Source organism: Poecilia reticulata, chromosome 19, assembly GCF_904066995.2.
Source record: "Poecilia reticulata chromosome 19, P_reticulata-male-v2, whole genome shotgun sequence".
In the NCBI taxonomy this organism is placed as follows: domain Eukaryota; kingdom Metazoa; phylum Chordata; class Actinopteri; order Cyprinodontiformes; family Poeciliidae; genus Poecilia; species Poecilia reticulata.
This window is the reverse complement of record NC_088848.1, coordinates 9,844,715-9,865,631: the sequence shown is the minus strand read 5'-3', so window position 1 is coordinate 9,865,631 and position 20,917 is coordinate 9,844,715. Positions and strand designations below refer to the sequence as shown.

Sequence of the window (20,917 nt, the reverse complement as noted above, 5' to 3'; positions counted from 1 at the left end):
TGTTTGATTAAGTGCTAGAACTGATTAGTTCTAGAAAGACTAATCAGTCATGGCTAATTAGTGGGTACACCCACAGATTTTTTTTACAGCAGAGAGCCGTTCCCCCTCTCTTGCAGGTGCTGCGTATCCCCGCTAAGTCTTTTAGTGGTACCCAGTACTCGCTTACTTTTACTCCTGGTTTTATAGAAACAAAAACTGTTTTAATTTGATTGATAAAATAATATCTAAGTACACAACTGTTATCTTAAAGTTAATTTTATGTGGCCGTACAGAATAGAGTTACAGCAGGCAGGATTTGACCCGCCTACCTTATTTTGACATATGTGTAATAAATAAGGAAATATTATTTTGTTTTGGATTCTTTTGTTTTGTTCACTGATTAAAAAAAAAAAAAGCTTCCGCCCTGGTAAATTTGGTGTAAGGGGCATTTTTGGGCTTTTTAAAAGCGGGAGCGCGCGCTGTCAGTGGACTCGTGCCTGCGCTCCGCGTGCGTCTGTCTCGCGGTGCCCTCTCCCCTGGCTCGCGCTGCCTTTTAAAGCAAACTCTCACAGCATGCTATTTCCCACTCTGCCAGACGAAGGGACACGGTGCGGAGCTGCTGTGTCTTTCATTCAACCCCCCCTTCCTCTCGTCACCCCCATCGTTCTCGTTGTTTAGTTTAATTCTTTAGCAGCTTGTTTACACAGTTAGCTTGTTTCAGTCATGTATCGCTATTTCGGAGAGCTGTTGAGCCGCTCTGCGGGAAGTGCCCTGGCCTCGGGATGCGTTGACTCCGCTCTCCCGGTGTCGTCCTCCCTGATGCGGGTCCGCCGTTATGCCGACGCGGCCGAGCAGCCCGACGACCCGAACTTCTTCAAGATGGTCGAAGGGTTCTTTGACCGCGGTGCCACTATCGTTGAGGACAAGTTGGTGGAGGACCTGAAGACCAGGGAGAGCTCCGAGCAGAAAAGGCACCGTGTTCGCGGCATCCTGCGGATCATCAAGCCGTGCAATCACGTCCTGAGCGTGTCTTTCCCGATCAAGAGGGATAACGGAGAGTGGGAGGTGGTGGAGGGGTATCGCGCCCAGCACAGCCAGCACAGGACACCATGCAAAGGAGGTAAGAACCGAGTCAGAACCTGCTCTTCTTCTGGAGCTGTCTGACGGCTAGCTTTAGCAGGCTATGTAGCATTAGTTAGCAGTGACGTTAGCTTTTTCAACAAACTTCAACACAATCCAGCAGGTGTTTATGGTGCGTCACAAATTCACATATTTTATTTGTTTTAAGTGAACACAACAGTGGTTTTTAGAAGAATTAGCAGTGTTTTCGCTCTAGTGTCATAGTTTACAGTGACCTTATAGTGCTTGTATGTAGCTGCAACAAGCTGTGAATAAGTTTCACCTTTAACTGTTATTATAAACATATTTGGAAAAAAAAATCTAAAGTTGTAGGATCTGTTTGAAAGAGCATTAAACACATTTCAGGCGATGCCAAGATCATTTAAGTAGATTAAACATAAGCATTGTTTGCACATTTATAAATTTGACATTCTTGGGTAATTTATACTCTTCACTTAATATTAAAATGTGTTGAAAGCTGTGTCCCACAACTCGATCACTAAAAACTAGCATAATGTTTACATTTATTTGCATGTTGCCATGACAATTGTAGCCAGAGGTGGGTAGAGTAGCCAAAAAATATACTGAAGCAAGAGTGGCAGTATATTTTTACTCAAAGTAAAGGGTAGTCTTCCAAACATTTACTCAAGTAAAAGTAAAATGTATATCTCTTTAAAAAAAAAATTAAAAAAATTTGATTTGAACATCTTATTTAATTTGTGAAAATTGTCATCAGAAACAAAAATATAACATTATGTGCAACTTCTATCATTTTGGAGATTAAAATAAAAAAGAAGAAACAAATTACATTTTTACAAAATAAGAAATTCAGGTGGAATCAATTTGTTTTGCAACATGAAGCAAATGTTGAAGTAAATCTTGATTTTTAGAGCAGATTTCATACAGTCAGCTCAGAAGTCATGTCTTACAATAGGTAACATATATCTTGGAGGAACAGTGCAAAGTATTTCCAGTGGCTGTCTACCATTTACTGTATATTCACTTGACCTTCAAATGGCTCAACGGGGTGAATTGAATGACAATGACATTAGAACAACTATATTTATAGACATGTGTAAGAAAACTTACTATAAGTTGTGTATCTGATGAATATTCGACTAAAACAAGAAACTTTATGTGGGTAAAATATCCAGGAAGTGCACTCAATTAAAGTCTTTCTTTGAAATATTACTTAGAGTTTAAAAAAAAAAAAAAAAAAGGTATGTTGCTGTAAAACTACTTATGCACAGAGGGTGGAATAAATATTAATAAGGTTACCAATAATTACCTTTTTAGAGCCAGAAAGTTGACTTTGCTGCAATTGAACAGTGAGAATCTCAACCGTTGGCATCAATACATTATGCGGGGGATTAATTGTTGCTTTCATTTTGACTTTTACTACATGTTTAGCATGTCTGATTCCAGTTTTTCAGGTTGAAAAAGTATGTGCTCTCATGTCAGATCAGGTCATATATTAATTTCTACTCCAGATAAATCAGACATTCCTAATTTGTCAGATCAGAATTTGACTTTGAGGCTATGTCTGCAATACAAAGTAAATAAAATGTATTACAAAGTGAATTCTGGGTGTGTTGTAACTCAAACAATGGGGATTTTTAAAACTTCCACCCACATCAGCAAATAAGAAGCTGGTCGTGAATAAATTGTTCCGCCTTTACTGTAGTCATAAATCCAACAACTGGAACAAAAATGTGAGCTACAGAAACAAAGGCAGTAACATACTTATTCATAATGTCTTCAAAATAACGCTTTTCATAAATGAATGCAAATATACTGTTATCCTGATAAAATATCTTTCAAATACTAACTTACCAAAGCAACTTTATTTGAAGCTGATTTTAAGTGAGCACATTAAGATGCCAAAATCTTCTCCTGAATCCTTTCAGTCAGATGTATATTGAGGTTGTGAGCAATTATAAGTTGTATGTATCAAAGAGTTATGAGGTTTTAAAAATCCTTTTAACAAAATGCCAGTGTCTCTGGAGTTTTTTCCTGCTGCATGGAGCATAAAGTAATGCTGCTCTGCTGGTTTAAAGAGAGCTCGTACATATTTGCGTTTCTGACAAGAGAGACAAAATTGGCTGTCTGGAAATTTTTCCAGTTGCAAAAACACAGAGGGTCATGCTGTGGAAACTAAAGCGCCACCATTTTTAAGCTAACACTGTTTGAAAATACAGTTGCCAAGCTGCAAGCAGCCCTTGTGTTTAGCTGCAGGCTTGATGCAGGAACAGATAGGCTGATTAATAAACCAACCAATATCAGCTTGTTGTACCACAGTGCTTTATGAAGAGTCAAAATAATCTAATGTGATACACTGAAAGCACTGGAAAGCTAAACTAAATGTAGGTGTTTGTTTTATATTCTTGCTTCATGAATCCTGGATTATTGTACCAGTATGTTTTGTTGCCATCACCAGCTTACATTGTTGCATATTTTTATGCTGGCCCATGATTTCACTCATCATGTTAACACCATGACTCACTGTGAAGTACTGCTAGTGATCAAAGTGGCTCTGTTTGTGTAAGTTTTGCCTCATGGATGCCTTGTGGTTTGAATTTTGAGTTTCAAAGCAGCAGTAATTTGAGCTGGACTATTTGAAAAATGAGACGTGACGTACGAGGGTGGGTGTTTATATAGACACTACTATTTGTCAGCAGAGTTGCTGGAGGGGAGGCAGGGAAAAGGGCCACACCTTTGTGTTTGTTGGCCTTTCACAGCAGAAGTTTCATTGCTGGGGAGAGAACCTAAAGCGGTGTAAATTTCTAGATTTACTCTATAAAGCATTCGTATCAAAACTGTAATAAATTGCCATTTAACCATTAATGCCACAAGGCAGAAATCTAATGTTTTTCTCTACTAAATGACTGAGCAGTAATGGGCAATCCTTTTGAATAGCTACCACTTTAATTGTCTGTCTGTGTCTCAAAGTAGTCTATAAAAATCAGTGTCGTTAGAATAAATCTGTCTGTATCGTGAAAACCGACAGCGAGCTGGTCGTGATCCTGGTTTACAATTAAAAAACCCTGTTTTAAAGCAAAATATGTGGTTTTCTGTATCACATGTGTGCCAGTAAGCTAAAGGTTAATGGTTGCAGAGGCAGGTCGAACCAATTCCCAGAAGTTTTAACTTTCCTTTCTCACCGATTTTCTAGAGACATGTAGAGAATTTGGTGACTGATCGGCCGGGAACTCAAAAATGAGTTGTCTGATCAGTGAAAATACCATACTGAGTACCACTGGGTCACACTGACACTGCTTAGCATTGGGAGACCCGAAGTTAGACATGTTCAGCATCGGTGCGATGTATAAAAATGAAGCTTGAAGTATTAAAATGTGATGATCTCATGTTGACACATTTCTGTGGTCTATTCAGGCTGTTTCTCATAAAGTGAGTCCTTACAGGTAAGATAACAATAACTATATTTATTGAGGAAGTTTGATTAAAAACTTGGTTTACCATTTTTGATAACCAAAAAGTGTTCAGGAAAAAAAGTTGAAGGAACTATGGAGATGTAAGAATAAATTTTAAATAGATTTTTCTACAACCAGTTGACATTTCTGGGGTTCATTCAGGCTGTGAGAGAGCGAGAGGGAGCAAGACATTTAGTGAACAGAAAATCCGGACAGTGTAGAAAATTTCCTCCGTATTTCTTTTGAACTATCAAAGCCTACTTTCTGTAGTAATACTTACTTGCTAATACAAAATGCTACAGCTAGCTTTGTAGTGCCAACCGAGTAAATTTGTATTTGTTTTAAATCTCTAAGATTTACAAAATGACCTAAAACTGGAGAAGTGAGGTGTCAGATGATCACTTTTTTTTTTTACACAGAACATTGGTTCCTGCACTCTTTAAACCATTACTGCTGGAAATAAATCCTGTACTTTATGTAGGACTGCATCGTCTAAACAAATTTGTATTTTTTTTTACTCACCTAAAGTAGTCAACAGTTTTTCTGGTTCGCCCAACTATGAAATTGGGATGCAATAGCATGACTTTCATAGCAGATCTGTTGATAATAAGAACATAAGCAGCAGTTGTTATCTTTCATATGGTTTAATGATTGATGCATTGTGCAGACCCTTGGCTAAGTTCAGAGCAAACTGCAAAGTGCAGAGGTTGTTTTTGCACTTCAGTGCAGGTGTATGCGTGCAGTCACCTGCCCCTTTAAGATCCAAGGTGACTGATGGATGTCAAACTTTACAAAGCTGCTTTTTACCAGACCTGTAGGGATCTGGATGCATGTTCAGTTTTACATGGGCTGGAAAATAATCATCAATCAATAAGTCTGGGATGTTTTACATTTGTCGCTCAAGAGGAGTGGGTTTATTCTAGTTTGCTGAAAAAACACAGAAAGATGGGCATCAAAGATCAGAATTGGATCAGCAGGTTGGTCCTGCAAAATCTGAATTAGTTTTCTGACCAGCAAATGCTAAAGCTGGAAAAACTCCCACAGTATCTATGTAGTTTATTTCCAGGTATTTTAATTAATTTTAAAAAGTTAGGGATATATATTCTTAAATATTTTTTCTCCCGTTTTTTTCTCCCGTTTTCTTCAGTATTTAGAAGACAAATCAAAAAGAGCTTGATAAAGTTCCTCTCGACTTCCAATTTAATCAAAGTTTGTCTAGAAGAAGCATTACCCTTTTAAAATAAGTTATATCAGCATTTTAGCTTTATCTGGGTGAATTATGCACCCAGATAAAGCCAATAAAATATCCTTTCATCCTTTTGTTCCAGCTATGAGCAACACCTAAAGTTGTAGACAATATAAAAAGAAAGACCTTCAACCTCTCAACAGGGACTTGATAAAAAACGACCCAAAGAACAGAATCAATGTGAAGTGACACCAAAAAACAAAAAGATCCCTCTGAAACCTAAACTTTAATGTACCCAAGATTAGATAATTTTTTCATAATCATTGAGGGGGGGGTATAAAATTTAGAAATTAAATTTGATAAAAGTGTTGCTGTAAGAATATGATGATAAAAGTGAAGCAGTAGTGATAAAAAAAACTCATAAAGTAACACTGGATACAGAAATTATGCTTAATTAAAAAATACTGCATCAATCCCAGAGGAAAACTAAAAGTTGTAACTCGTAGAGAAGTGAATTTGTGTCATGTGGGTTTGAAGTTCTTATTTCCTCCTCTTCTCACTCTCTGTGAGTTTTGGTTTCTGTGTCGAATCTCCGTCTGCAGAACCAAATACTGGAAGATATTTCAGTCTGACTTGGTTAGATTTCGACCTCTTTGATGAGGTTGTAATATTTCAATTGCTTTCATTTATGAAGGATCTCCTGTAGCACTCTGTGTTGCATCATATCTGAAGAAGCCTCTGACTCAAGACAGCTTGTTGTTGCATGACAGTCTCATGAAGAGGATATTTAGGTTTGTCTGTAATTTTCTTTTTTTTATGAAGAATCCTTTGCACAATAATCCGTAGATAAAATGTTGGAGTCAACACATCAATATGCTGAGCTGTCTGAGTCTAGCTATAGAAATTAATTTAATCAAAGTACTGAAAGTACTTTCAATTCTGATATGAGAGATTTTTTAACAGTCAGATTCTGTTCTTTATTTTAGAGGAATGTTTTCAGATCTCTTTTGGTTTCTGTTGCTACGGTGGGCTGCATGTTGGGTGGATAAACAGATGGTTGGATATGTGGGAACCATGTATTTTTTTCTTCTGCCATTTAATTTGATCAGCGAGCTCTAAATTGTCCTCTGGTCTCAGTCTGATCTGCTGATCTTTGGATGAAAGGGGGAGAGCTGCAGCTGCTGCACTCTGAGAGATGGTGCTTTGTTTCTGATGCTTTTCATTCTTGTGCTTACAATTTTAAACTGTTTTCCAGTAATGGCACACAAGGAAAGAGAGGCTCCTGCAGCAGCAACACATAAATATGTAATTACGTGAAGCCTTTTCTGGTTCTGAACAGACATAATCAACTCTTGTAATCCTGATAAAACGACGCGCTGTCTCCTGTTCGTGCAGGACGTCCTTGGATTTCGCTCTGGTTGTGCTATTTTTGTAGCTGCTGTTAAATTACACTCACACAGGCAATGTGCCAGTAAGATGGAGTAGTTCGAAACATCCACCCTGGTTTTTTTATGATCTCATTACAGGGCACTTGTTGCCATAGTAACAGTAGTAAACGCCAGACAACAGGAAGCAACGAGTGTAGCTTGAGGGATGGGTTTGGAACGGAGGGCAGTGATTGGTTCCCTCAATCTCCACCCGTGCAGCAAAGTACACCCAAGTGTCGACTGATTTCTGACCCCTGTTTGGTATTGTGTAATCATTAGCGGTGCAGGGTCCTCATTCTGCCTTCACAGCTTCCTATCAAATCTGTTTGCCCTTTTTTTAAAGGAAAGTTTCAGAAAAAAAATTCTTGTTTTAGAGCTTCAAAACGGTTTCATCTCATTAAGCACAAGAGCTTATATTGGCCTTCTCTACCAATAGTCTGTGTTGTCAGGTTTTCTCTTTATGGTGGCTCTTTCTGTAACTTCCTCCTTGTTGTTGTTGTTTTTACTTCAGGTATCCGTTACAGCACCGACGTGTCTGTGGACGAGGTGAAAGCTTTGGCCTCTTTGATGACCTACAAGTGCGCTGTCGTTGGTAAGAGTTCAAATTTAACCTCTGCTGATCATCACCTAAAGCTCCATACGTTGCATATGTTTCATCACTACTATTTTTCATCACTGGTTGTACTAATTATGCTGCTCCGTACGTCGTTTCCCTGCTTTGTTTTTTGCTCTTTACACACTTTATTTGGTTTTCCAGATGTGCCATTTGGAGGTGCCAAAGCTGGAGTGAAGATCAACACCAGGAACTATTCTGTAAGACAGCCAGGACTTCCTTTTCTTATGTCTTGAGAAATAAAAGTGTTTAAATGGCAGGTTTTACAACTTTTTGTACACAACTCTACTGGGGTTGTAACTCATAAAGGATGAAGTAATTTCAACATAGTTGAGAAATTTATCAAAGAAAAAATGGAGAAAGGAGTGAAGGGCATAAAACTGTCAAACGTGGGACAAACCTGCCAAAGAGTTATGATGTTACGTTAGAAACATAAAACTCAAAGTTGAAAGTGTAACACAATGTCAATCCAAGACAAAAGTGAAAATCTTCATCAGGTGAAGACTCAAATATTTGTCGTAAAGCAGTGTCTTGGTGATCTAACAAACCAGCACCCTTTGTAGGAATATAAAAACTAATGATGCCCTGATCCGATCATGAAAATTGAGCCTGATCATGTGGTTTCAGACCCGATTGGAATCGGGCGTTATACATATTTTACTGACTCGTTTTTTCCCAAAAAAGAGACAAGTCTAGCTACTTTTTCTAGTTTATTAGAGACTTTTGCGACAAAACGAGAAAGCACAGATAGTACCGCAGTTTATATTTCCTAGAAAAGATGTAAATGTAACATTTTGTTGCAGGATAATGAGCTGGAGAAGATTACCAGGAGGTTCACCATTGAACTGGCCAAAAAGGGTTTTATTGGTAAGTTTTTGAAATCTTTTGCTCTGGAATAAGATTTGCTGGGTTCAAATCTTGGTGTGAAGGATGTGAATAATATTTCCATTTCCTACTCATTCAGGATAAAGTCTAAGTTTCTAAAATTTTAATTAATTTAATGAAAACCTCAATTAGATCTTCAGAAAATTTAAATTCACCTCTTTTTACATAAATTGCTGCATCAGTGTGTCGTGGCTTTGCAGAAACTTGTCTCTGTCTCTGCTGCGCCATTGAGTCTGGCGTCTCATCTTTCCTTTGACTCCATAGATTCTCTGTTGGGGTTTATATCAGTTCCATTTGCTGGTCCATCAAGCACATTAAACCGGTCATAAAAGTTGAAAGTGTTTGCTGTCAAAAGGATCTTAAATCCTGCTGATGAGTAAAACCGTTGTCTCCACCTGAAAGGAGGATCTTTGTGCTCTGGGCTGCAGTTCAGTTCAGATGTTTTGCATCTTCTGTCATCCATTTAACTTTCCAATAATCAGTCCCTCCAGGAAGTTGTGATAGAAACTATTATTGCAAATTTACTCATCATTCGCCAATTTTCCGTGGACTTAGGCCGTTCATGATGACGTATTTTGCTGGATGATAAATTGCTCTAGTAAGTATTTCAATAAACAAAAACATTGTTGTTTAGAGACCATTTACAAGTAATATTTTGATACACGTTCATTCTCTGATAAACTTTAATTTTTTTTAAAGAACACTTTAACTAGAATATATTTTAAATATCCAAAATAAAACACAACAAACAATAAATGAAACAGAAATAAACAATTTCTTGAAAGCTGCAAGATGAAAGCATGTGTGCAAAAACGGTAACATTTGCCTGGTTAAATGCTGCACATTTAATTAATCCAGTGTATCATACTGAGCTTCTTAACAAGATCATTACCTATTTTACATCCCTTGCTAGCTAATTAGTAGCAGAAATAAACCCAATCATCATTAATTTCTGTGCAGAAGTTGTGCTCACTGTTGCTTTCCACATATTTAAAGTAAATCTTTGTCACGATAGAGCAAAGAGTCAGGGAGGAGACATTAGACCAGAGGCCAGCAGCAGGACGATGATGCAGGGGCTTCTCGGGTAAGGAGGGATTATAACATGCTGAGACAAAGAGAAGGAAAGGAAAAGTTATATGGAGCAATTTCAACTTTTTTGTAAAACCAAAAATAAAGCTGTAAAAAAAATCACAACTTGGACTGCAACGTTTTGGAAAAAGGTGCTTGACATCAGTACTTTTAGGTCACAACAATCATAACAAACATTGCAAACACCCTGGAGAGACTGAATAATATTTAACTTTTTAAATAAAATTACTAAAATGAATCGACTTGTCATTGATGATCAGATTTAATGAGGTGGACCTATATGGTAAATACATTTACTTGGTCAAAGTGGAGAAAATCAAAAACCTGTGAGACGGAGATTCAAACAAACATGAAAAAAAAATCAAAAGGAACATGCCTTCGTTTTTCTTCTTCTTAAATGTCCTACGCTTCAACATATACAAACAAATCTGGTGCGCCAGATTTGTTTGTATAAGCAATCACCAGTTCAGCCTGGTGATTGCTTCTACGTAGCCTCACTGAATACAGGCAAATATTTGCTGTGTTCAGTTCAAACACAGTGGAGCGTTTTGTTGTTGGTTCTTTGCATCCAGTTTAAAAGTGATCATTTTCACTGTGCAGTGTAAAGCATGCAGGCCATCTTTTCTCCACTCTGCTGTGAATCAAAGCCTTCCTGCACCATTTACTGAAGCTCCACTTCTCCCTCCTTTCCTTCCTTCCTCTCCGCTCCTCAGGGCCTGGCATCGATGTCCCGGCGCCAGACATGAGCACCGGAGAGAGGGAAATGTCCTGGATCGCCGACACTTACGCCAACACCATCGCACACACCGTGAGTTCTCCAGCATGCACAACCGACCCTGTCTGACTTGGATGGAGAGTGTGGTGGAAACCTTTTAAAAATAGGCTAAATTAAAAACAAGAAATGAGTCACATGTAAACCACGAGCGATAATTTCCTGCCCCTCCCTTCACAGCTCACCAAACAAGACATTCCTCCTATTTCTTTCTCCCTTACAGCAGCTTCTGAAACCGAAGCCAGAGCCTTTTTCTGTTCCCCGTTTATCACAGTTTCACTAGAAATAATTAAAGAAAATCTGATTTCACTTCTTTGTTTTCCTTTTCTTTCTTAAATACTTTAAAGCAATAGTGCATCAGATAGTTTTTGAACTCTCCTAGTATTGATCTTGTTTATGTATGATGGGAATTTCTGCATGCTAAAAGCTGCAAGCAGCAGCATTTCAGGTCAGAGGTCAAATACTTGAAACCACCCAAACTTCTTCTGTTTGTAGCTCTAAAATAAGAATTTGCTACTTTTATCTTTAACTATGCATGCTTTCTTTTTTTGAATGATGTATTCATGATTCAACATTACAGGAAAATTAATCTTTACAATTTTAAGAGTTTGAGTTTCAAACCTCATAACACTGTTCCTGAATTATGATGTATTTTTCTAATAAGTTGCAAAATAACTTATTAGTGACTGGAGGCAGCTGGCTGAAAGCAGGTTACTACACTTTCCTAACATTTCAATTTGCAAAACTTAGACCTATATAGCACGGAGAGTTTATAGAAATCACTCACTCCTTTTTATTAATATTTCAAAAATAATTGTAAATGGCAATAAGCAAGCAAAATCTTTTAAACTTTGAATTATGACAACCTGTTTAACTTTCCTCTCCTTGAAGCCAGGGCACTCCTGTCCCCTTTGGTCCAGTTTCCCCCTGACTGGGTTTGTAAAGGTGACAGATTCCTGGGCAGGGTAGCTGAGAGCAGAGGATTGTGGGTAGCTTGTATTGATGTTTGTTGAGCTTTATGTTTTCTGCACAGATGGCAGTGTATTAAATTGAGCAGCAGCCTCTGTATGCCAGGGATGTGGCACCCGAGTCAGAGCCAATCCACAAACTGCAGAAAAATCCTTAAAACTGAACAGTTTCCACCAGTTGTTGGAACATTTGGTCCATATCTGTGTTTAAGTAAAGAGGGAAATGTAATCGGATCTTCCTTGTGTATTCGCAGGACATAAACGCCCATGCGTGTGTGACAGGAAAACCCATCAGTCAGGGAGGAATCCACGGTCGCATCTCTGCCACCGGGCGTGGAGTTTTCCACGGGATTGAGAACTTCATCAATGAGGCGTCCTACATGAGCATGGTGGGCCTGACGCCGGGCTTCCAGGACAAGACCTTCGTCATCCAGGTACGCTGGCGTTTAGGGATTTTATTACTGTAGGTTAGTGTGGGCGACATGGACTTATAGTTTTATTGTGATGTTTTGTTGTACTGGTGAGATAAGTATAAACATTATGATTTAACAAAAAGCATATTTGTAGGAGACTATATGGAATGAAGGAATTAAATGTTGTCATATAGGAAGCCATTGTTGAAATAAAATTCATAAGCCTGCCACAGGGCTTGTTGAAATCTGTGAACATGCTTGAATTTCAATTTGGTGTTTTCAAAGTGCTTGATATTCAGTTTTGCCATAAATTGAAATGTAACGTTTGATTAAAAGCCTAAATTTGGAAAAGATTGTTTACAGTTGAAAGCAGGTATTTTCATACACCTAATAAAAAGATGCACATTTTTTTTCTCCCCATCTGAAGTTAAGTCTAAACTTTTCTTGTTTTAGGTTAGTTAGAATTACCCAACTTATTTAAAGTTGCTAAATACCAGAAAACGTAATTGGAACATTTTTTAGGGATTTTTTTTTGTGTGACTTCATTTGTATTTTTTAACGCCAAAGTGCTACCAGAAAAGTTTTTGAAAGCTTGCCTTCAAACATTCGTCTGTGTGTAATTAATCTATATAACGTGTTTCATTAGTGATAAAGTTTTTGAATTGGTCTGTTTTTATGTGGGAAGCTGGTCTAGTCAAAGTAAAGTCCTAAATCTAAAGGAGATGCTGCAGCAAGACCGATGTTCTCCATCCAGTCTGAGCTGGAGTTTAGTTCAGCACCGACTGGGGAAAAGTTTCAGTCTCTAGATGGAAACGGCTGGTGGATGCTTGTAGCCAACGGTGTTTCTACAAAGTTTTGCTGACTGAATGCATCGCACCTTCCAGGATTTCATTAGTGAAAAGATTTAGAAACGAACACATTCTTTTCTTCCTTCTCTACAACCTCGTGCTGCTTCATGTTATTTAAAATTTCCCTTTAGCACATTGAACTTTCTGGTTGTGATGAATGCCTGTGCAGGGCAGTGAAGGCGATGGATCGCTGAAAACCACAGTCAAAGTGAGCTGAAGTTTCCCTTCTCTGCTCATGGAAAACGATGACTCAGTAAGAGAGGAATGAGTAAACAGAAGGAAGAGCCTCCCTCTTCAGCTTTCCGCAACTCAATTTGAGCTGAAATCTGTTCTTTGGTTGAAAAGTCATCAAGTTTAAAATGCGTTCAGTAAACTCACCCCTCTGTCTGAAACACACACGCCGTTGTATCGGGTGTGAAAGGAGGAGTTTCTGCAGATGCAAACAGTGAAAGAGCAGCGTTCTCCATGAATCCCAGTTTTATTCGTCTAATGAGGGTTTCTTGCACACAGACCCACTAAGCATCAACACGTGGGTAGAAAACCCCTCAGCAGTGGCCTCTGCTGTTTTCCCAGAATGCTTTCTATAATTATCGGCTCTCTAGACAACAATGCAACATGATACGCCGCCCTGATGCAGTTCACTCAGTAAAATGCCTGCTGAGTGGCTGCAGCTTTACTTTATCCATACAGATTCATTCAAATATCAGTCATCTGGTTGATGGATTCTACAGTTTTTACATTTTTATTTTTACACTGTCAGTGAAGAAGGATGAGGTTTGCAGAGAGGCTGTTTCAGTGAGGAATAACGGAGAGGAAATGATGTCGTGGAGACAACAGCTGAATCCTGATGTGGATTTTTTTTTAAACCTAATCCTCTTGTTTGTGTCTGAGGATTACGTCGCTCTTAGATTAGTTTTCCTAGAGATTTAACATGAGAATTAACAGAGCAGATCTCTTGTACTGTGCTAAGTGAATGTTTTTCTTTCTCATTCTTTTTTTCTTTTTTAAAATAATTTTGGAATTATATGACAACATACTCAGAATAGTAATTAAGCCAAAACTGCCAAAAAATACACATTTTTTTCTATTTGAGGTAAAAACACCTTTTTCTGTAAATACGTTTGACATAAAACTCCTCAAGTAGCATAACTTAAACTTCATCTGATTCAAATTCATGAAAGGAATGCCAATGTTTTCGATTTTGGCAAATAAAACATTTATTTTCTTATTTAAAAAAAGGAATTGAACTGTTTATTTTCATCTTTTAATATATTTCTAATATAGCATAAAAATATTTAGTTGGTTAAATGGAAAATCTGCAGAATGCTTTTTATTCAATTAATGGTCAGAATAATTGATTACTAAAATAACAATGGTTGCAGCCTTAGTGTTTTGCTACGTTGCAGTTAGTCGATGCATTCTGGCATCACTGAGGCTTTAAGTGGGCGCAGGTTGCTTTGCTAGCAGCCTTCGTCTGCGTTACTGGGTGTGGCGTCTCTCCTCCTCTTCCTCATGACGAGTTGCCATATTGGTACCTTTGGCAGTGCAGGAATGTGCGAAGTGCTGCAGGAAAATGAGATCAGCATTTCTGTAAAGGAAGCATGAAGTGCTCTAAACCTTCCTCAGTGGTTACATAACTGATGCTGAGAAAAAGCAACATCTGTCTGTACAGCATCCAGAGAGGCTGGATGGACAACAAATGCCTCGTTCTGTTCCTAACAGAAGAAAAGAGCAGAAAAATCATGATTTTATGAAAACAGTTGATTGAAAACTGATGACCAGCACACAATCTGTTCAGAATGACTGAAATTTATTATCTGTCATCTGTAGCTCTTTGAATGGAGTTGAGTCGAACGATTGCTACGTTTTGAAAATAAATTAATTGAAACAACTTTTCACTGATATTCTTGCAGTTTGAGATGCACCTTTTTTTATTAAGCTGATATTGTCAAATTATTTATGTTGTAGCTGGAAGCAAAATTTAAAAAAGCATTTATAAGTCTCAGTACTTATAAAGAACTGAGTATTAACTGTATTAAGCAGTAGAAGAACGTGGAACCAACTTTGGCCACAAGAGGGCACCAAAGTATTTAGTATTTTAATTTAGTTGGGCTGATTCAAGATTCGGTGATGTGAACTTGTTTTCTGTTGAAGGGAATTTAATTTTTTTTTAAAATGTCTTACCTCTGTATTCATCAGTTATTTATTTGTTTCTCCTCAGGGTTTCGGTAATGTGGGTCTCCACTCCATGAGGTACCTGCACCGGTTCGGTGCCAAGTGTGTGGGTGTTGGTGAGATTGATGGAGCCATCTACAACCCAGACGGCATCGACCCAAAGCAGCTGGAGGATTACAAACTGGTACCAGCACCGCCGCCTTACCTTCCTTTACTTTAGATTTACCTTTTATTGTGAATAAATTTTAAAATATGTCTGTTCTCCCCTCTTTGCAGCAACACGGCACCATTGTGGGCTTCCCGGGAGCCAAGCCATACGATGGGAACATCCTGGAGGCGGACTGCCACATCCTGATTCCTGCTGCTGGAGAAAAGCAGCTCACACGCAACAACGCCCGCAGGATCAAGGCGAAGGTGAACACTGGTTTCTGCTAACGCAGGGTGGCTGATATTTGATGTTTCCTTTTGAATTTACATTAAAGAGGAGCTTTTGTTTCTGTCAGATCATTGCTGAGGGAGCCAACGGACCCACCACCCCAGAGGCAGACAAGATCTTCCTGGAGAACAACGTCATGGTTATTCCTGTGAGCAGACTTCAAATTCAGATATTTTATTTAAATTAAACCAAAAAACTAATTTTTGTTTAATATATAAAGTCAAATTTAACTGGTACATCACCTGTTGAGGTTTTAACCTGATGAGTTGATTCATGTTTCCCTGTTCAAATACTCAAACAAATCACAAGCTGCTGCCTGCATCAGACATGAATTTACCTAGACTCAGATCAATTGTGATTTAGCTGAAAATAAAATAAAAAGAGATAAAAACTTAAACGTTAAAGTAAAAACTCTGCATGAACTGAAAGTTCCCTGAAGGTGTTTTCTTTAAAAGGAAAACTTAAATGTCTTTTTGTCACTCGTTATACATAAACATATATTAACCCTGTTAATGTTGAGAGTTGCTGTGAAAGCAAAGATATTTAGACACTAATTTTTTTGTTCTCTGGATTTTGATTTCTTATTATTTATCTAAGAATAGGCAGGATATTGAGCCCATGAAATGTTTTTGTATTCACTTTAATTGCTTCTTTTTATTTTTTTTAAATGCATTTACATTGTTTTATAACAGCAGATGACTTTTTCAAGTGTTTATTTTACTTTTAATGCTAACCTTATTATTTATATATGCATATAAATAGAGAGACAAATTCGAGAAGAAGTGACTTTTTTATTGTGTTTCCAATAATATTTATTACTCTTTAAAGCAGAGTGTTTTTCTTTTAAGCTCCTGTTTGTAGTTTTAAATAATTTACAGACAAACATTTCACAGGAAAATTTTATTGAACATAAATCAAATTATGAAGCACATTTTTGGTTGCAGGAAACATTTTGTTCACAAGAAGTAGCAACAATCAGGACTACATGATGATGTTGTTCTTCCTTGCAGGACATGTACCTGAACGCTGGTGGTGTGACTGTGTCGTACTTCGAGTGGCTCAAGAATCTCAATCATGTCAGTTATGGGAGACTGACCTTCAAGTACGAGAGAGACTCAAACTACCACCTTCTCAGTGAGTACAAAACGCTCCGCAGTCCTAACATAACCTCCAGATTATGGTTATGAAAAGAAAAATGTTGAGAAATAATCTGAAGAAAAGTGATTAATCAGTCAAATGTCACATCAAACATCAGAATGAAAAAAAGGGATAACAAAACTCTATCTGATAGTTTTATTTAACAGTGTATGCCATCTCTACAGTGATCTTTAGGTCAGCAGTGGCTGATTTGTCATACAGGTGCTGATGTTTGGTGAACCAATTTATTGCTAATGATGAAGTTGGTTAATTCTCTCTCTCAATGTTGCTATGTTTGTTCTAAACCATTTCCAAAACCTTTGCCTTTTTGTTTGTCTGCCATGGATCACACACATCCCAGAATTATATAGCATAATGGTGCCGTGATCTGTGTTCCATTGATGACAAACATTTGTTGGATCTTGAAACAACAGTTGAAATTCCTCTCTCCATAAATCTACATTCTTAGTGTAAAACAAGTAAACTTTTCCCTCTTCATACAGAACATTTGGGTAATTTCTTAATTGCTCATGTCGATCCCTCCTTCTTCCTGGCCCACGTCTGTCTTCAGCGTATATGAAATGATTCAGTGTCTATATTAAAAGAAAAACCAAAAGAGCAATATTAGAACTTTATTGGGCACTTAGACAGGGCACTTAGACAGTGTAAAAAAACCATCAGGATGAGATTTCTGTTTTTAACACAAAGTGTTTGGACTGAACATTGGCAGAAAAACTACCTAAGAACCTTCATGGGGTTAGGAATTGCATTTTTCACTTCCATTAGAGAGGAATCACAGTGAAGTTGGCTTTACTTACCTCTTCGGCCATTTTTTTTGTTTCAGTTGTTTCCTAAAAACACAGGGAGAAACCTCAAAAATGAACTCAATGTTTTTGATCTGAATATTTTATGGTTGCTTCCTTGGTCAAATGAAAAAAAAAATTGCTCTCAAGATTTTTAATGGTTCAATGTTGGGTAGCTTCCTAAAAACAAATATTTAAAAAAGAAATTATAAAAATGGCTAAGATGGATCCAAGATATTGAAAGAAAAAAGCTAAACATCTTCTGAAAGCGGTTTCTTTATTTCTTTAAAATACGTGATGGTCTATCTTTGTCTGTACTTGTGTCATGAAGAAAAGAAATAAAAATAATAATGTGATTTAAAAACTGTGAAAGCAAATAGAAATCTTCTTACCCAGTTTAGTGGTTCTGCTAGCGGCTTCCAACAGTGTTGTTGTTTCTTTCCTGCCTTTTCCTGCGTATTTATATCTTCTCTGTATTTCACAGCAGCCAATCATATAGGGGTAAAGTTATTATTCACTATGTATGATGGAGAAGAATAAAATGTACTTTGTAGAACCAGTTTGCTTTGAACTTCCAGATTTAAAGTGCCGACGTGTTGCTGATATGTTTTCGTAGAGAAGACAACGGCTTTGTTACAAAAATGCAACCCTGGGTTGACTGACCAGATGTTCCACTTTGTGTCACTGTCCTGCATTTTGATTCACATCTGTCATCCTAGAGATGAGTTTACCAACATTAGTATTGATTTTAGGTTTCAAAGTTATTATTCACTATGTATGATGGAGAAGAATAAAAATGTACTTTGTAGAACCAGTTTGCTTTGAACTTCCAGATTTAAAGTGCCGACGTGTTGCTGATATGTTTTCGTAGAGAAGACAACGGCTTTGTTACAAAAATGCAACCCTGGGTTGACTGACCAGATGTTCCACTTTGTGTCACTGTCCTGCATTTTGATTCACATCTGTCATCCTAGAGATGAGTTTACCAACATTAGTATTGATTTTAGGTTTCAAAGTGAGTAATGTGGGACAAATGTTTCTACTGAGAAGCTTGTGAAGTACTCCTATTTATTTCAGGAATAAATGCTGCATCTTTGGTCATTTCTACCTTTTAGCCTTTGTAATACCGTGTTTCCCCGAAAGTAAGACAGTGTCTTACTTTCTTTTTATCCCCAAAAGCCCCACTATGTCTTACTTTCGGGGTACGGCTTATATTAGCCGACCCCCCTGAAATCCCCGATACGTCTTACAATCGGGGGTGTCTTACTATCAGGGAAACACGGTATGTCTCCTTGGTATGAAAGCATCTTAAAAAACTCTAAACTAATCCACACGTCTGTCTTCTTTCCCTGTTGCCTCCCTCCAGTGTCAGTGCAGGAGAGTCTAGAGAGGAAGTTTGGGAAGCAGGGAGGACCCATCCCCATCGTTCCCACCGCCGACTTCCAGGCCAGAATTGCTGTGAGTATAATCTGCTCTCCTAAGCTAAAGCAACGTAGATATTTTACTAGATCTTTGCCAGAAAGCACTGCCTCCAGAAAATATCCACGTTGTCTAAAGGATAAACATCATTCATTACCATGTTTTAGGTTTAAAAAACTGATGCATTTGTTTTGTTTCCAAAGTTTCTCCATGATTTGGTGTTTAATAATCCTCATTTGCAGGGCGCCTCGGAGAAGGACATTGTTCACTCAGGTCTGGCCTACACCATGGAGCGCTCCGCCCGGGTGAGTTTGGCACCAAGTTAGGAAGGCAGAAGTTATGAACTAAAAGCTCCAATAATGCACCAATTTAAAAAACAAAACAGTTTTTAAATGAAACGCTTTGTTGCAGCTTCACATTGAAATGAGATGTTTTTTCCTTCTTCCAGTATTCCTTACCCCCTTCCATTGTCTTTGTGTTTGTGTGTTTCATTTCCAGCTTACACAAGCTTTGTCCTTGTGCAAAATTTGTGCAACTTCTAGTTGCACAAATTTACAATTTTTGGTGAATTTGGGAGTTTTCTGTTTTGAAATGAGCCCAAATGAGTGAAGGACTCTGGAGATTTTTCTCATTTATGTTGGGGGTGTCCGAACTTTTCGTCACGTGGCCCAAAATTGTTGAGTCAGAAGTACTCGCAGGCAAAGAAAAATAAATGAATAAATAAAATCAAGTAAAGTTTTGTTTTTTTTGTTGTAGATCAAAAACTTAATTATTTTTCCAAATTTTCTGAAATAAAAGACAGTTAATCTAATTTTTTTTTTTTTTTTTTTTCGGGCCTGATTGAACAAATGTGGTCACTTTCTTTCAAAACACTTGCTTTATTTAACCACGTTTAATAAATTAAATAAAAGCTGATATGGTGCAGCAAAGTCTTTGTGTTATACTTGACATTTCCCATTGTTAGACAATTATATTGGTAATACTTTAACCCAGAATAAAATTAAAGTTTGCATCTGCATTCACCAGGACAGATCAAATTTGTTTTCTTCTTGAATTACAGTTGGGGCCACACAAAATCACCCCAAGGGCCACAAATGGCCCACGAGCCCCACTTTGGACACCCCTGATTTATGAAGTAAAAATGAGTAGGAACCTGTGAAGCTACATGTTTTCAACATTTTCAATTTACTTTCTTTTCTGAAGCTGCTTATTAGTTGATTTTGCACCAATTCAATCAATAGAAACATTATAGTACTGTAGAGGATTCTGTTTTCCTCATTTTAAAAATAAATAAGCTTTTCTAACATCTGCCTTTGCAGCAAATCATGCGCACAGCAAGCAAGTACAACCTGGGTCTGGACCTGCGGACGGCCGCGTACGTCAACGCCATCGAGAAGGTCTTCAAGGTCTACAACGAAGCTGGGCTGACCTTCACATAAACGCCAACCTGCACTGCTCCCCGTTCCTCCGCTCTCCCTGCTAGTCATCCCTCTCTCCGGCTCCCCTCTACCTCCTCAGACAGCCTTCTGAACATATCACCGTTTACCGCAGCTCGCCACAACCTCACATTTCCTCTGCGATATCTGTGCAGCCGTCGAGACGCCGCCCTGTCCTCGGAGTTGGAGCAGACATCGGTGTTTGTAAAGAGAGAGAAGACTCTTTCCCTCCCTCTGCAGCCCTTTAGGTGTTTGTATTGTGGCAGCCATGTTTCAAGGCGCTCCTATCGTAGTAGCTGAATGCATGTATAGCCGTTTCTGATGCCTTATTTCAGGAAGAGGTGGCGCCTTGAAGGGAGCTGACCACTTCAGTCCAACGTTGATTAAAAGGGATTTAGATTTAACTCCATGTGAATTAGTCGGATTAGTTGTTTTAAATCTTTCTGGTGAAAAGATTAGCGGTTCTAAATTTCAAGGATTTGTTTTTTCAAGTGTTTTTACTGTCCTCTTCATATTTCTGCTTCCCTTGTTGCTTTAGCTTAACGCAGCTTCTCTAGACGCCGCCGGCCTCTAGAGAGGAGTGGAGGTTTGGCGAGCGCATCGTGATCACCATGTTAGTTCTTGTCAGCTTAACCGTCCTATTGCTGCATTGAAACAAGTTTTTTTGTTGGTTTTTTTGGAGGAAACTGCTTTTTATTTTTGTGTTAATTTTTTTTTTTTGAAACGACAAATAAAACGTTCTTAAAAAGGCGAGTGATTTCTTTAAACTTCTTTACGACAC

The 20,917-nt window shown here is 38.0% G+C and overlaps 1 protein-coding gene and 1 long non-coding RNA gene across 3 annotated transcripts; one reads left to right on the top strand and one right to left on the bottom strand.

Moving 5' to 3' along the window:
* The first annotated feature begins 495 nt into the window (after window positions 1-495).
* glud1b (glutamate dehydrogenase 1b) lies at window positions 496-20,886 on the top strand. Its single transcript, XM_008437063.3, has 13 exons — window positions 496-1,099; window positions 7,654-7,734; window positions 7,900-7,955; window positions 8,559-8,622; window positions 10,443-10,537; window positions 11,724-11,903; window positions 14,952-15,089; window positions 15,182-15,319; window positions 15,409-15,489; window positions 16,352-16,475; window positions 18,648-18,739; window positions 18,943-19,005; window positions 20,020-20,886. The coding sequence occupies exons 1-13, from the start codon at window positions 703-705 to the stop codon at window positions 20,137-20,139; spliced, it is 1,629 nt and encodes a 542-aa protein (XP_008435285.1). The 5' UTR covers window positions 496-702; the 3' UTR covers window positions 20,140-20,886.
* On the bottom strand, window positions 16,227-17,734 carry LOC145549142 (uncharacterized). 2 transcript variants are annotated; one of them, XR_014085113.1, is made up of 3 exons: window positions 17,674-17,734; window positions 17,297-17,329; window positions 16,227-17,071 (listed from the first exon to the last, which is right to left on the bottom strand). It is a non-coding gene; the product is annotated as an uncharacterized LOC145549142 (long non-coding RNA). The 2 variants fall into 2 exon arrangements; XR_014085112.1 differs by having other exon boundaries at window positions 16,227-17,329.
* Window positions 20,887-20,917: the final 31 nt, after the last annotated feature.